Below are 14,315 nucleotides of genomic sequence, written 5' to 3' on the forward strand. Positions count from 1 at the left end.
GCACCATGTGAAGAAGTACCACAGAAGTGGTTGTGTGTCCTTCTCCGTGCTCTGTTGCATGTCATGAGGCATATGTGTCGTTTGTACCAGAAAGGGTGTTGTGAACTGTAAATGGAGACATTTTACCCTTGGTAATGAGAATAATAAGGAGGGACAGAGTTTTAAGAATAAGTAAATATTTTATTCCCCAACTGACTGTCTCTGATGGTTTTAGCTTCCATTGCTAATTCTCGCCTGAATCCATTGTTACGATGGTTGAACATAGAGATTTTTTCTAACTCTCTAAGTTCTCCCATATTTATTAGTTGTCATTCTACTATAAGACAGTTTCCTTTCTCCCCTTTAGGATGATATATTACTGTCTTTATTCCATTTTGTATTGTTCAGGTTTGGCTAATGAGAATCCTGAGATGAGATAGTGGGTATTTCATCAGAGTTTTCTGTATTAAGCGAGAAGCCAGATAGGTGAATTCTGTTGGTGAATGGGAAAGGCGAGAAAGTGGTATTTGAAGTGAGCTCTGGAAACGCGGTCGAATTTTGAGAGAAAGGGTGATACGGTGGAGTGGAAAGGAAAAACCGTCTGAATAAGGGGGGCCTGGAATACCTGTTGTTTGACAAGCGCGTGGGTCCAGGGCATGATGGGGAAGCTGAAACGAAACAGAAAAACTCCTGCAGGCACCTTAGCATGTGCACTGGCCAGGCTGGTTGCACTGCTCAGATTTTCCTCCATCCCCCCACCTCTGCTTTTTGCTAAGGGATAGGGTGAGGTGTAAGGAAGGAGGGAATTTTAAGTAGTGAAAACAGCATGAGCCCCAAACCACACTTGAATACTCCTTCTCCAGGGAGCCTTTTCCAGGTCCCTACTAGGAGTTAACCACCCTCCTCTCAGACACTCCCGTGGCACCTTGCAACTCTGCTAACAAGTCCATTCTGTCTTGCCCTACTTCTATTGGTGGTACATCTTCCTTTAAAGCATGAACCATATCTTAATTGCTCTGCCTTCTACCCAGTACTCAGCACAAATGCTCAATAAATGTGTCTCAGTATGTGTGAGAGAAGAAGGGCAGTCACGGGGTAGGAGTTTGTTGGGCGGGAGGGGGGGGGGGGAGGGGGACGTGCTCTGAATGTCATGTTAAGGGCTTTGGGCTCGCTCTGCCTACAGCCATGAGCCATGGCCGCTTTTGAACAGTGCAGGGCTGGTCCAGCTGGGATGGAAGGAGAACATTAAAGTGCCCCCGTGTGGCCTGGAGAGCACTGAGTCAGAGGCAACAGCCAGGAGGGGAGAAGGAACGGGAGGAAGTAGTTACTGCCTCCTGAACCTGGGTACCCATTTGAATGGAGAGATTGAAAGAGAAGGAAGGAATTGCACATGGCTTTGAGGTTTCAGGACTGGGGAGCTATGAGACAGTCAGAGGCCTCTTACTGAAAGAGAGACCCAGGGGCCATTACAGAGCACATAAGGGGTTCAGCATGGTCCTAGCACTTCCTCATCCCAAACTCAGGATCCCTGAGTTCAAAACGATATGTGCTGTTGAAAGGTTTAGTTGTATCAGATATGATGGGAAACGACATATTGTCTCTAAATGAGGCACAAAACCTGACTTTGGTGTAGTGAACATTTTTCATTTGGCTTTCGTAATGGTTTTATTAAAAACGGATGTTAGTAGCGGCTTTTTTAACCTTGACCTGGGACCGTGTGAGAGCAGCTTACCATGAGCCGGTCAGCAGCTTTCCTTTGGCTCCTGTGTCCCTCCTGCCCGCTTCCTAACAACTGAAAATTTGCTTTGCACCTGCTCCAACTGGGTTCTAAGTGATAAACATCTTGCAAGCCCAGAAAATTGTAGTATCAAATCTCAGCCCCAACTGTGAGGCAGCACTATCATCGGATCCCTCCGAGAGGGGCTGCTTTTCCAGTTCCCCGGGGGAGAGTCCTTTCTCCCTGGCCCCTTCTCAGGCTTGAACTATGACCGAAACCCAGATTTTAGCTCCCAGCATGCATTGCTCTGGCTGCAGGCCCTGACCCAGCCCTGCATGCCCTCCCTCACCCCGCAGGTCAGGCCTGGGTAGCCCTGAGGTCCCCAGAATGCCCAGTTCCAATGATGAGCGTATTTATCCAAGGAGAGGAAATAGGCTTTTCTATTTGTTACAGTCCATCGCTTTTCTCCCCAGAAACACATGCTAAAGGAACATTGGATATATCATTTGTGATTTGGTAAATATATAAAAACCTTGCCTAATAATCACAATGTTTCTTTTATTCACATATTCCTTTATACATGAAATGCTTTGTTATAACTCATGATTTATTTTTTAAGAGGGATATTCCCATTTTCACTGCTAAGAAATGTGAATGTTTTAAGCTAATGCCATATTTAGGAAAACTCTTGTAAGAATTTCAAATAAAATTAGCAAATACTATTCAGATAGGTCTATAACATCCTAATTGGACTTAGTCTGTGGTTTTAAAGGGAATAAAAAAATGGTGACAGAGACTGTGTAACATTATCTTTATGCTTGCTTCTTAGGTTTTTCAAACAGACCAAAGTCATTAAAAATATTCCTTAACCCCCAAAGCCACAAAAAGGAAGCTACACAGATATATTATGAGAAGGTGGAACCACTGTTGAAGATCGCAGGAATTAAGACTGATGTAACAAGTAAGTCATTTTCAGAATATAATTTTGCCATTAAAAAAATCATACTTTAAGGAAACAAAATAACCTGAATTTGTTCTTAATCCAAATTTAGGAAGCTACTTGTAATATCTAAAGCTGTTTAAGTGTTTCATAACCTCTGCAGCAGCCAGCTTCAGGATGATAAGTTTGATTTTTTTTCTTTATTGTGATATTTTTATTACGATATCAGTATTTTCTCTTTAGAACATTTTCCAGACTTTAACAATTACTAGGTATTGCTTTTTGATATCTTCGTTGACATGTCTGCTATTTACACATCATTTCTGCAACTTGGCAGGCAATGGACTTTCACGGACTTAAACGTTGGATGTCTTTCCGTGGGATCCTTCATTAGGTGGTTTTTGTTCTGACTCTGACCCCTGCTGGTTAGGTCAACACTAAGCACTTACCCGCTGGTTTTAGATGAATTTAAAGAAGCCAGATGCTTAAAGCCGTTGTCTGAAATAAGAGAGGTGCTTAGGTTTGTGCCCAGGACAATAGAAACTTGCTACTTCTGAAGTTAATGGACAGAAGATTAGTAAAATGTTTTTCAACTTTTTGAATTTGGTATCCAAATTATTTTGAGACAAGATTGTTTTTCCCATGGGGAGGTGGGACTGAGAAGGAGGGTTGATGCTACTATCGATAACATACCCTCAATTTTTCTGGTTTTGCTTCTATGTAGCTTTACTAATACACAGTGTAAATTTATAGCAGATTTTAATTTATGAAGAGTACTGAGTGATAAGTCTGCCCAGGAGTGCGCTGGGATCACCTCATCCCAGTGATAAATTCCTGGGGACGGGATCCAGAGTGACCCGGCTTTGCTCAGCAATGTTCCTAAGGTTAGTGAAGCCCACATCTCATGACTGATGAATTGGGGTAGAAGGAAGTTTCTAAAAATAAAATGAAAACAAGAAAGAAAAGGCAATCACTGTGGGAAGGTCAGCCACCTGAAGAGGCTACTACAACAAAAGAAGTTCAAGAGAAACGAACATAAAAAACACAAGAGAAATTTCTGAATTAAAATTAAATTGTAGCCAAAGAACTATAACCCATAGACACTGACAACAATGTGGTGATGGCCTGAGGGAGGAGGGAGTGGGGGCTGGGTGGAGGTGGGCAAAGGGGGGTGTGGAATGAGGACACCTGTAATAGTGTCACCAATAGAAATAAAGTTAAAAATTAAAAAATGTGCTGGTTGGTAAAGTCTCAAAATAAGAGTGTAGAAATTACCCTTTCATCATGTGGCTTTTGGCTTACTTAGATGATTACAAGCAAAAGAAACAACACAAATCTATCATTCTTTCCCACTGAAGATGTTGAAAGATTGGCAGAAGGAAGTTTGAAATTCATATTAGGATGAGTGGAATAAACTTATTGGCAAACTCATTAAAATTATTTTGTTTCATATTATTTTGATTTAATATCCAGAACAGTTTTATGTGGATATTACTGTATATCATTCAGTTCAAGAAGCTTTTGTTGAATGATTTGTGTTAAACACTATGCAGAATGGGAGATGAATAAGATATACAACCTGTTCCTGAGTAACCTGTATAGGCCATTAGGGATGCAAATAGGTATTTAAAATAAATGTCATTGGAATGACATAAAAGAACTATGGTGTCTCAAAGGGTGATATTAATTTTGACCACAAGACTCAAAGTATTTGAATTGGGCAGTTTGAGAGTGTCAGAAAAGGCAAAGAATGGTTTTCCGTGCATACATAGCAGAGGAAAAGTGAGGGAAGGTAGGCCAGCTAGCAGGCACATACAGGTGGTGTGTGTGTGTGTGTGTGTGTGTGTGTGTGTGTGTGTTGTACCCATAATATCCAGGGAGTACTTGTGCTCTGCCTTTTAGTTTTGACTTCATCTCAAATCTGGTAGTTTCCGTCATCATAAAATGGTTGCCAGTGGATTGGATTTTTCTTTATTCAAATCTAGTAATCTAGTGGGGTGGGAAGAGGTGTGTATATGTGAGAGATCCAATTCTTTACTTCTGAAAAAGGATTCAAATTTCTTCCTTTTAGATTGACTGCCCCAGTGTGGTATGTGTGCCCAACCTGGAGCAATCGATCTCTTAACTCTCTATAACCTTCCCTTGGGCTGAAGGTGGGACCCCATTTTCCTGAAGGCTGAGAATACCTGAACTGATCCTGGGTTCTGTTAGGGAGATAAAAAGGCGAATGGGCTTCTGTGAAGGCCCCCAGCAATGTACACGAGGAAGTTTGAGTCCGGATTATAGATGGATTTTAATGCTACCCGCAGGAGTTTATTCATCAGGCATTGATCTGGAGTGGGTATAAATGTTTTAGAGATGTAATCTGGTTCAGCAAAAATGATTCTGCCAGCAGAATAGAGAGTAGGAAGAAAGAGAGACAGACAGGAGGAGGATTGGAAACTGGAACAGAGGCCTGACCTAAGGCAGAGTTAATGATCGGAATGTGGTTTCCTTCTTAAAACAGTTGTGTGGGAGAGAAAAAGATTATGTTCTTGGGCTCTTTTCTAAATTTGTAAATGTTATTGAATATTATATTTATTTTGACATAAAATTAGAATATTACATATGTGTGCAGAATGGCTAATTATTGCCTAACACTCCTCCTACAGGCAAAATTATAAAATTGCATCTTTTGCTTATAGAACCATTTCAGTCTGTATATTTACTAAATATTTATATAAGCATGTTTCCTATTTTGTGTGAAGGGCTGAATAAACATGTGGGTACTTGAAACGTTTTCGAATCCTCCTGCCTAGTCTCACAGTGTCGTTTTGTAGTTTGAATAAAGTAATGTATTTGAAACTACCTTTTGTATTAGAAGATGCTATAGAAATGTCATAATGCTGTGCATTTCAGTTTTATAAAATTATGCAACAGTAAGATTCAATTCACACTTCATTTGAAAGAAAACTCATCTTAAAGAGTAAAGCAGAAAGAGTACATATTTTCTGCACGTCCAGTGTGATTCTTATTCAGTGTATCTTGTGTACATTGCTGAGTGCAAATGGAATTTGAATTACATAATAAGTTCTATACAATGATTAACTCATAGAAGATAGTGCTGTATAAATGAGTCAGGGTTGAAAAATTATAGCTATATATAGTCATTATAAAGTAATTTTTTCTATAACCTTCTTTTAAACATCTCATCATGTTAATAAAAATATACTTACTACTTTTATATAGCTAGTGCTGAAACCCTAACCACTTCTGGAAATACTTCAGCATCTTTAGAAATAGATGAGCTGAAGTTGCATCCCTCCCATTACCAATGTAGTATTTTATTTTCATAACTAGAGGCCTGGTGCACAAAATTCATGCATGGGTAGGGTCTCTAGGCCTGGCTGATGATCAGGGCCGATCGGGGCCTTCCTTTGTTCCAAGCCACCCCTGGTGATCAGTCCATGTCATAGTGAGCAATCGAACTCACTCCTGGTCTCCTGGTCAAACTCCCAAGGGGACACTTTGCATATTAGCCTTATATAGATAGATGGTTCAGAAAAACTTCTGGAAGAAACTGAAAAAAAAATGATTTATTTTTCCTAATAATTTGGTATATGAGTCAAGGAAAAGCATATATGTCAATCCCATGCAGGTGTGTGATATCATTGCTCTCACTTCCTACCAAAACAGAGGAGATTTTTGGAATTAGACTATTAAAGGAAAGAGAAATTTTGAGAGATCCTTGATTCATTGGATAATTCTGAAAATAACAAAGTGAAAAAGTCAAGACAGCAGAGAAATCAAGCTGGAAAGAACTGTAGAGGCCATCGAATTCAATTTCCCCCATGTGGTGGAGTGCAGGGTGTGACGTTCCTCGTGGGTGAGCACCCAGCCTGGACTTGGGCATCCTATGATTGAGTCAGTGTGTGCCATTAATGGGCAATACTGATGGACAGTCTTATCTTGAATTCAGAGTCACTATGTTTTTGTGCAGATTAGAAAATGACGTCTCCTTTTGCTGAATTACAAAAAGGTGCCCTGATGGGCTGGCTCAGCTCAGGATCACCTAGCATATTGGGTACATGCACTGGCTGGATTGCAAAACCCACCTGCCTCTTTGCCTGGTTGCCTTTGTGCAAAACATAAACTGCACAACACGGAGAATTTGTGAGCTGACATTTGCCTCCTTGTCATTTTTATCTACTAGAGTTAATGTTATCCTTTGTGGGAATACATAATAAGTGACATAAATAAGTTAATGTTATCCTTTGTGGGAATACATAAATAAGTGACATAAATGTATCCCATCTTCTGTATAAGTCATTGAGATATTTGAAAATAGATATAACTATCCTTGATCTCGCTTGTTCGTGGCATGCAATTCCATCTCCTTCAGTCACCCTTTGTATTAACAAAGCACTGCTCATTATCGTTATTATGGTCAAAGTTACCACTGAGTACAGCCTCGATCTTGGCCAGCTCAGGCCCACGGGAGTGCCCAGTCACCAGATAAGTTTTACTTCCTGGCTGGCCCTGGGCAGAATTGTCAAGAAAGTAGTTTATTGTCACTTCCTCCTTTTTTCTCCTTCTTACATCTAACTGTTACCTACTCTCCTCTTTGGACTTTTCATGTCTGGCCCTTTGTATCTAACTGAGGCCTTCCCTCCTTTGGCGATGCGGCTTGTTGCTCCTTATATCACCCTGTAGAAAGCTAGGCAATTTGAAAAAACAGAGTCAGTAAAGATGGTAGCAGGCCGAGGCATTGCTCCTCTCCAACATCACCTGCTTCTTATTACAAGTGTGGAGAGTGACTATTCTTACATCAGAGTCAGCTAGCAAGAAAGAAAATTCTAGGTGAAAGGTTCTTTTCATTATTCCATAAATCATTGTGAATGTAAATGGCTAATCCCATTTCATATAGTCAGATGTCAGGTAGGAAGTTGGAACTTTATCCTGGGGACAGTGAAGTGTCATGAATGGGGGAAGTGATGTGATTAAATTTGTGTTGTGAGAAAGGTCATTCTGGCTAGAGTGGGAGTGAGACGGGAGAGAGCCTGTTGTAACATACACATTAACGATGGTGGCGCCTATATCCAGGGCATTGGCTGGGGGAATGTTGGGATGCTGTAGCATAATTAAAGCCAGAAACAACTGACCTCGGCCCTGAGATGGTTGTGGGGAGTGAAGGAGAGGGATAATCTAGAAGAAGTCGTTTTCCTGTCTTGAGCAATGGGGAGTGGATTACGGAACACAAACAGAACAATATATTTGAGAGGAAATATATTTAAAGGTGGAAAGGATGCATTCCTTTTTGCGCTTACCAAGTTTGTAGCAAATGACATCTCAGCATTTAATCCAATCATGGAATTTTATCACCAGACAAAAAAATGTTTCCTTATGTCCAAAGGAATTCGTCTGTTTGCACTTTAGCCCATTTCCTCATCAATATTCAATATCAACCTCAAGACAGTACTCTCTTTCAGGTATGTCTTCCTGGGGAAGTGACTTAAATTTATGGTTAAGATAGGAGATCCCAGCAGTGAGAACTGTTTGAAGGCTTGGAAATAATAGAGACTCCAAATTTCCTCTATAGAAGGGGTGTAGGGTATCCACCTCATTGGAAAAGGATGGATGGAAAAAGAGCTAGTAACCTTTGGACACTACATCTGCCCAGCGATCTACTCTTTTTTTAAATTTTTTATTGTTATGTTCCTTTGGAGTGGCATGATTTGAATCTGGCTTTTTCAGATTCCAGAGGCTATAATATGCCATCTAAATAAATATTTTGAGTCCTTCTACTATATTTAAATAGTAGTCCAGATTATTCTCTATCATTTTCTCTTAAATTATTTTTTCCTTATAATAACTTGTTACTACTTTTTATTGTACATTTATTTTTTAAAATTAGTATACATTGTCTGTATCTAGAATGTGAAGGCCAAGGACTTTGTTCATTTTGTCCTAATATATTGTGGTTAGGTTTGTTTCATCTTTTCTGTCTCTTTATTTCAGCTCAGTGACTTTATTTAACTTATATACAGTGTCACTTAAAAATTGTTCTTCCTGGATGATTTGCACCCATGTATAATCAAATTCCACCTGCAAGATAAAAGGAAAAAATAAACTTTTATTTAAAATTTTACCTAAGCAAAAATAGCATTCAGCCATGACATACTTCTAAGCTAATTTTATACTGGGGTTGAGAAGCTTTTCCAAAGTAAGTGTTGGTATAAAAGCGAGACTTGATCTTCTGATTCTCAGCATAAATATTTCTTCATGATATTCTTAATCCTTTTTAATGTGTGTATGTAGATATTTTATTACTTTGCATTTAAGGTTGTAACTACTTACTGAGGTTATGAATAAATGATCAACACAAAATCATTTATGATAACTTAAACTTCCAAGCTCGTAGCCTTCGTCTGATTAGAATTTAACACAGAGAGCTTTTACTCATGTGAATATAATGGCATTTGAATAAGCTATGGGAGAATTACAATGTAACGCTGCTGGATACAGAATGATTCTTTTAGACACCAAGACTAATAATATCTAAAAACACTGTAGGAAAAGCTTGAACCATGCTGGCACCAGGGACAGACAGGCATGAAAGATTAATGTAATCTTGCATATAACGATGCACATTCTTACACAAAAAGATCCATCTGCGATGTCACGTCAGTCAGCAGAAATCTTTGATGGGTGGATACAGCTGGGCTGTCTCTTCTGGCAGAGCTGCCCCAGAAAATGCTAAACGTGGCTGGGATGCTTGGTGCCATCTGCAGTGTGCCAGTTTATCCTGTCTCCACTGGCATTTACAATACTGCATGGGGCATCATAACTGTGGAGACAGCAATAGGGAGTGACAGATTCATTTCCTCGGAGGACCAGCTCTGGTGGGCCTGTGCCACCCTCCTTGGCTTGGATCTGTTATCACTGGTGTTGGCTTTGCTGCACATTTTCACATCCAACTCCTCCTCCTTGTAGTCTAGCAGTTCCAGATACACATTCTTCTGGTATGTAAATCTTACACTAACCTTTCAAGTAATTTATTCATGTAAGGTTGCCAAAGCGATTTAACATTGACGGCTTGATGCCAGTCAAGATGCCTTATTTTCAAAATACTCCTGCTCTTAGGCTTCTGATTTAAAAGAAATGTGTCTTATTTAGGGAACACTAAGTCGTCAGGCACCAAGATAAATGATCCAACTGCTCTGTGTGGGGATATCCCCAAATGACTTATGTAGTTGGAACAAATATATGACCCTCTTTTACATAATGCTGTAAAACACATCAGGCAAGTAACACTTAATCCTCTTTCCCATGATTAAAATATAAATATTCAAGAATAAATGTTGTTTTGTGACCTGACCATATGTTTATTATATTATTTTGCCAGGCCGAGTTAAAAAGTATAGATCATTGTTTAAAACTTTCACTTGTTGTGTGTCTTTTTTTTAATAGTAACAGAATATGAAGGGCATGCTGTGTCACTGCTAAAGGAATGCGAACTACAGGGATTTGATGGGTAGGTTACATTATTAATGTATGTATGTCATATGGTTTAGATCATTAAATGTTTTCATTAGGTTTTTTGTTGTTGTTAATCCTCACCTGAGGCTATTTTCTTCCATAAATGTTTAGAGAGAGTGGAAGGGAGGGGGAGAGACAGAGAGAGAGAGAGACGTGGATGTGAGAGAGACACATTGACTGGTTACCCCCTGCACAGGCCTGCAGCTGAGGTACATGCCCTTGATCGGAATCAAACCCATGACCCTTCAGTCCAAGGGCCGATGCTCTAATCACGAACCAAACTGGCCAGGCCTATTTTCATTAGTTTTTAGCTATATATTTGGGACTTACAATTTTTAAATATTTGTGATGTATATAATTAGGCACTATTTCTTTCATATCTGTGTAATGACAGTTCATGGTAATCATGATAACAGGACAGAGTCATCACCTCTCAAGATTGGGCATAGAAAGCAAAAAGGAGAAATGTAATCGCAAGTTCTGGGACATCACAGTGTACCATGCTATACAGAGCTAACATGCAGACACTGGCATCTGTTCTCCTGAATTCTTGCCTTTACCCATGTGAGTTTCTAGAAAAGCACTGATGGAAGACATATCGGTCATACAGCATAACTGTACAATGATTCTCTCTTGCAAATTTATTGAGAGTGTTAATTGCAACCCACTAGTTATTTCACTGTGATTGACAGAGGGTAAATATTTTATAAAAACAAATATATTATCTTCAGAATTCAAAACAAGATGTTAATTTAAATTATCTTCTATAATGCCGTGGCTACCTAATAAGTGTGTCACTCCCCATAGGCATTGGAAACTGTTGTTTGCAGTGCACCGTGGGAGTGTGCAGAAAGTGTTCAATGAAATGCAAACATTAGAAACAAGGCAAGTGGCATGTAGTTTAATAGCCATTTTTAAAAATCAGGTGAATTAATTTGCTAACGTGCTGGGTCGATAAATAAGACAAAAACATTCTTTTCAAGGGTGGATATTTCAGAGTTCTAAAAGGTGGCGAGTGTGTGAGTTATTTGTGTCATGTGGCCACGTGCAAGGTCCCAACAACAGACTCATCATGTCGAGAAGGTCAGGTGGGTCTTTCAACCAAAGCGAAAGTCCTGCCGTACGATTAGAACGTGTGAGGGAGGAAAGTGATCTCATCACAATGGAGCCTTAGAAGGGTTGCTTTTCAAAATGCTTAATATTTTTTGCTGAGAAAAATATTAGTAGATGAAGAAAGTTTGGTAAGTAAAATTATTTTTCAAAAAGTAATTTAATAGAGAGGAATAAATCTAGATAGCAATAGTATATCAATGATGAGGAATATGGGGCAGGTGATTTAGACTTAGCGCTAGACGGGTTAATTAATAGGTTACATTTAGGAAATTATCAAGTTTACAATTTAAGAAAGTAATTGGGGGAATCATGCCCATTAAGTACATGCTTTAATATACTGCATAGTCCTGAATCACAGCTTGGGAGTAAGTGTGAGTGTGGCTGCATTTCAAATAAGCTCTTGCTTCAAAACATGATAATATGAACATGACAGATGATATAGGTATTAGACCCAGTCTTGCCCTTGAGCATTATGAAGTGTCCTGCTAACTGTGGTATCTGTGAATAAGTTTCATTGGTAACTATATTTTGCAAGGATCAAGAAGGGCTTTGCAGAATGATGAAAGATTATTGCTCAAGTGTTGTACGGTCATCTTTTTCTTTTTACCTGAACCTACTTAATTTTTGTTATTATTTTGCAGTGTGGCACTAACAGAATATATATAGATCCTTTAGTTAATACCCACATTTTTTTAACCAAGTAGTTTGGTCTACCCATTATATGAACTGAGTTCTAGTAATTAACTATTTTTAAACTCTAGCATGCTGGTTTAGTTAGGACTTACTATAATTAGAAGTTCTCTATTTTATAAGATCCTTTAAATAGCTCATTTATTTCCTTGGGCTCAATTTTTTCCCCAGTAGAAACTGATATGGTGGTTGGGATCTTAATAAAATGGTCATTTGAATCCACTCTACTTAGAATTACCTAGAGAGGTATATGAGGAGGACAATGGAAATGTCATTTCTTAGGCACTTCAAAAGAACCATATTCTAACAGGTGGACTGTTTGAAAATGGAATGCCCTACAGTCCCGAGTTCCCTGTTCCTGAACCTGTTCAAAGAGTGCCTATATGGGAGCAGTTTTTGAAGAATATATATAAAGACTCCGGGGTGGGATAAGGTGACCTCACTGTTCTATGGGATTTTGATGAGAGAGGGGCTATCATTCCTCCACGGATGCGCTCTGCCTGACTCTGGAGGAGCTATTTTTAGACACAGAGAGGTTAGGATCCAAGAAAGATTCTATGTGTATTTTTCAGTAAAGCAAAAATGGTTTGGTAAGTACTGTTTAAGAAATGTTATCTGCTAGGATTAATGAGTTACATATGTTTCTGTGAAGACACAGTGTGACATATTTCTAAAGCCAGCAGGAACAGTGTACCAGTACTCATGACAGCTGGTGTGCAGCTCCAGTGTGTTCTAGAAAACAGATCCTGTTGCTGAAATTTTAGGAGCGTCAGTTTCTATATTGGCCCCTATTTGTACTGGGCACAAATAGGAAGCTTTGCAAAGGCAAAGAAGAGATGTGAAGCAGTAACAGTTGAATGTATAGTGTACATATGGTTAAGCAAATCTGTAGCTCTGAGGCAATTATAGATATACTAATATTTTCCTATTTTGTTTGACAGTGTTTTCTATCTGAATTTAATTATGTATTTTTCTTATTCTGCTAATTTCACCATTAACTAGATCCACAATAATTTAAACATTATTTGGATCACATTGACATTTTATCACATTGACCATGGTATCTATAGTTAAGGGTAGAGAAAAGTATCTCTTTTTCAAAAATGTTTTAAATGAAAAATCCATTCAAAATCATTCAAAAATGATATTGGTTGATAGGTAAATACACAAACATCCATTTAATTTTTAATTTTATTTTTATAAAGAGATATAAGATAATAGCCTCCAGTTATACTTTTCTAGGCAGAATCATTCTACTTGGGACCATGGCAAGAAGAAATCGACTTATCCTAAAAACATAAGCCATATGCCAAATATTAGTTACTCTAAGGGTTATGTTTTAGGTCCTCTTAAGTGTGGTTAAATTAGCTCATAATGATAAAAGGTTGATTCCCGCCGCCCCCCCCCCCGCCCCCCCCGCTTTTCTTGTAGTATCCGGACCCTTGTGATAGTTTGTATTAAGTATATTTGTAGGTCTAATAACTACATCTGGAAATGATCTTAATGATCTAGTAGTAGTCAAGATAAATAAATACATTCTTTCCTAACTCATTTAATTTTACATTAGTTATCCTGGTAAACTGATTTGCAAAGTAATAAAACTCTCATATGGCTATACTCAATTAGGTTTTATATAATATAGGGAAGGAAAATAATATCTTGAATAAAAGTGCAGTCTCCAAGGCCAAATTGTCTTATTTCAAATCCTCATTCTATCACTTACTATGGTATGACCTTGGGAAAGTTACTTAATCTTTCAATGCCTTAGTTTTCTAACCTGTCAATTGAATGTGAAAGTATATCTGTTGCACACAGTTGTTCAAATTAAAGTAGTTAATACATGTGAGTGCTGAGATTAGTAATACATAGTAATTATTCACTAAATGTTAAATTTTATTGTAATTATCATTTGTTATAGTTTCAAAATACGTAACACAGCATGTGTGATAACATTTCCAAGGCTTTGGTAGCAGAGTGTGTTCATAGAAAGGCCATCTGTACTAACTCTAGCCACGCATTACGCTCTAACTGGATGCAGGCTCCCAGGGGCCAGAGGCTGCTATGCTGTACAAGAGAGTCAAGATCTTTGGTGTTAAGTTAGATGCTTTGTTAGGTGACTTTACAAGCTCCTTTTGGGCCCCACACACCTCAGTAGGTAGACAGGCATGGATCTGAAAATTATAAGTTTATACAATGTTTGGAAATTTGCTCATAGAGGTCTTTAAAATCATATAGATAAGATTCAAATCAAACCTTGGCTTCCCCATTTACAAGGATGAGGCTAATGCCTAGTTTACAGAATTCTGAGGATTTGCTAGAAAAGAGCCAAGATGTCGTCGGACATGAAATTGTCCCTGA

The 14,315-nt window shown here is 38.6% G+C and overlaps 1 protein-coding gene across 3 annotated transcripts in view; it reads left to right on the forward strand.

Moving 5' to 3' along the window:
• The window catches only part of CERKL (CERK like autophagy regulator), a 99,277-nt gene that overhangs the window by 57,475 nt on the left and 27,487 nt on the right, over positions 1-14,315 (forward strand). For all 3 annotated transcript variants that reach the window (XR_011472417.1, XM_070422642.1, XM_070422643.1), the window contains exons 3-4: positions 2,526-2,657; positions 10,086-10,149. Coding sequence is in view for 2 of the 3 variants with exons in the window: in XM_070422642.1 (XP_070278743.1) it covers positions 2,526-2,657; positions 10,086-10,149 (196 nt within the window). In the remaining variant the exon portion in view is untranslated. The remainder of the gene's footprint in view (positions 1-2,525; positions 2,658-10,085; positions 10,150-14,315) is intronic.

This window comes from Myotis yumanensis, unplaced genomic scaffold (genome assembly GCF_028538775.1).
Source record: "Myotis yumanensis isolate MYYU_CA2020_CCGP unplaced genomic scaffold, mMyoYum1.0.hap1 SCAF_8, whole genome shotgun sequence".
NCBI classification, from domain to species: domain Eukaryota; kingdom Metazoa; phylum Chordata; class Mammalia; order Chiroptera; family Vespertilionidae; genus Myotis; species Myotis yumanensis.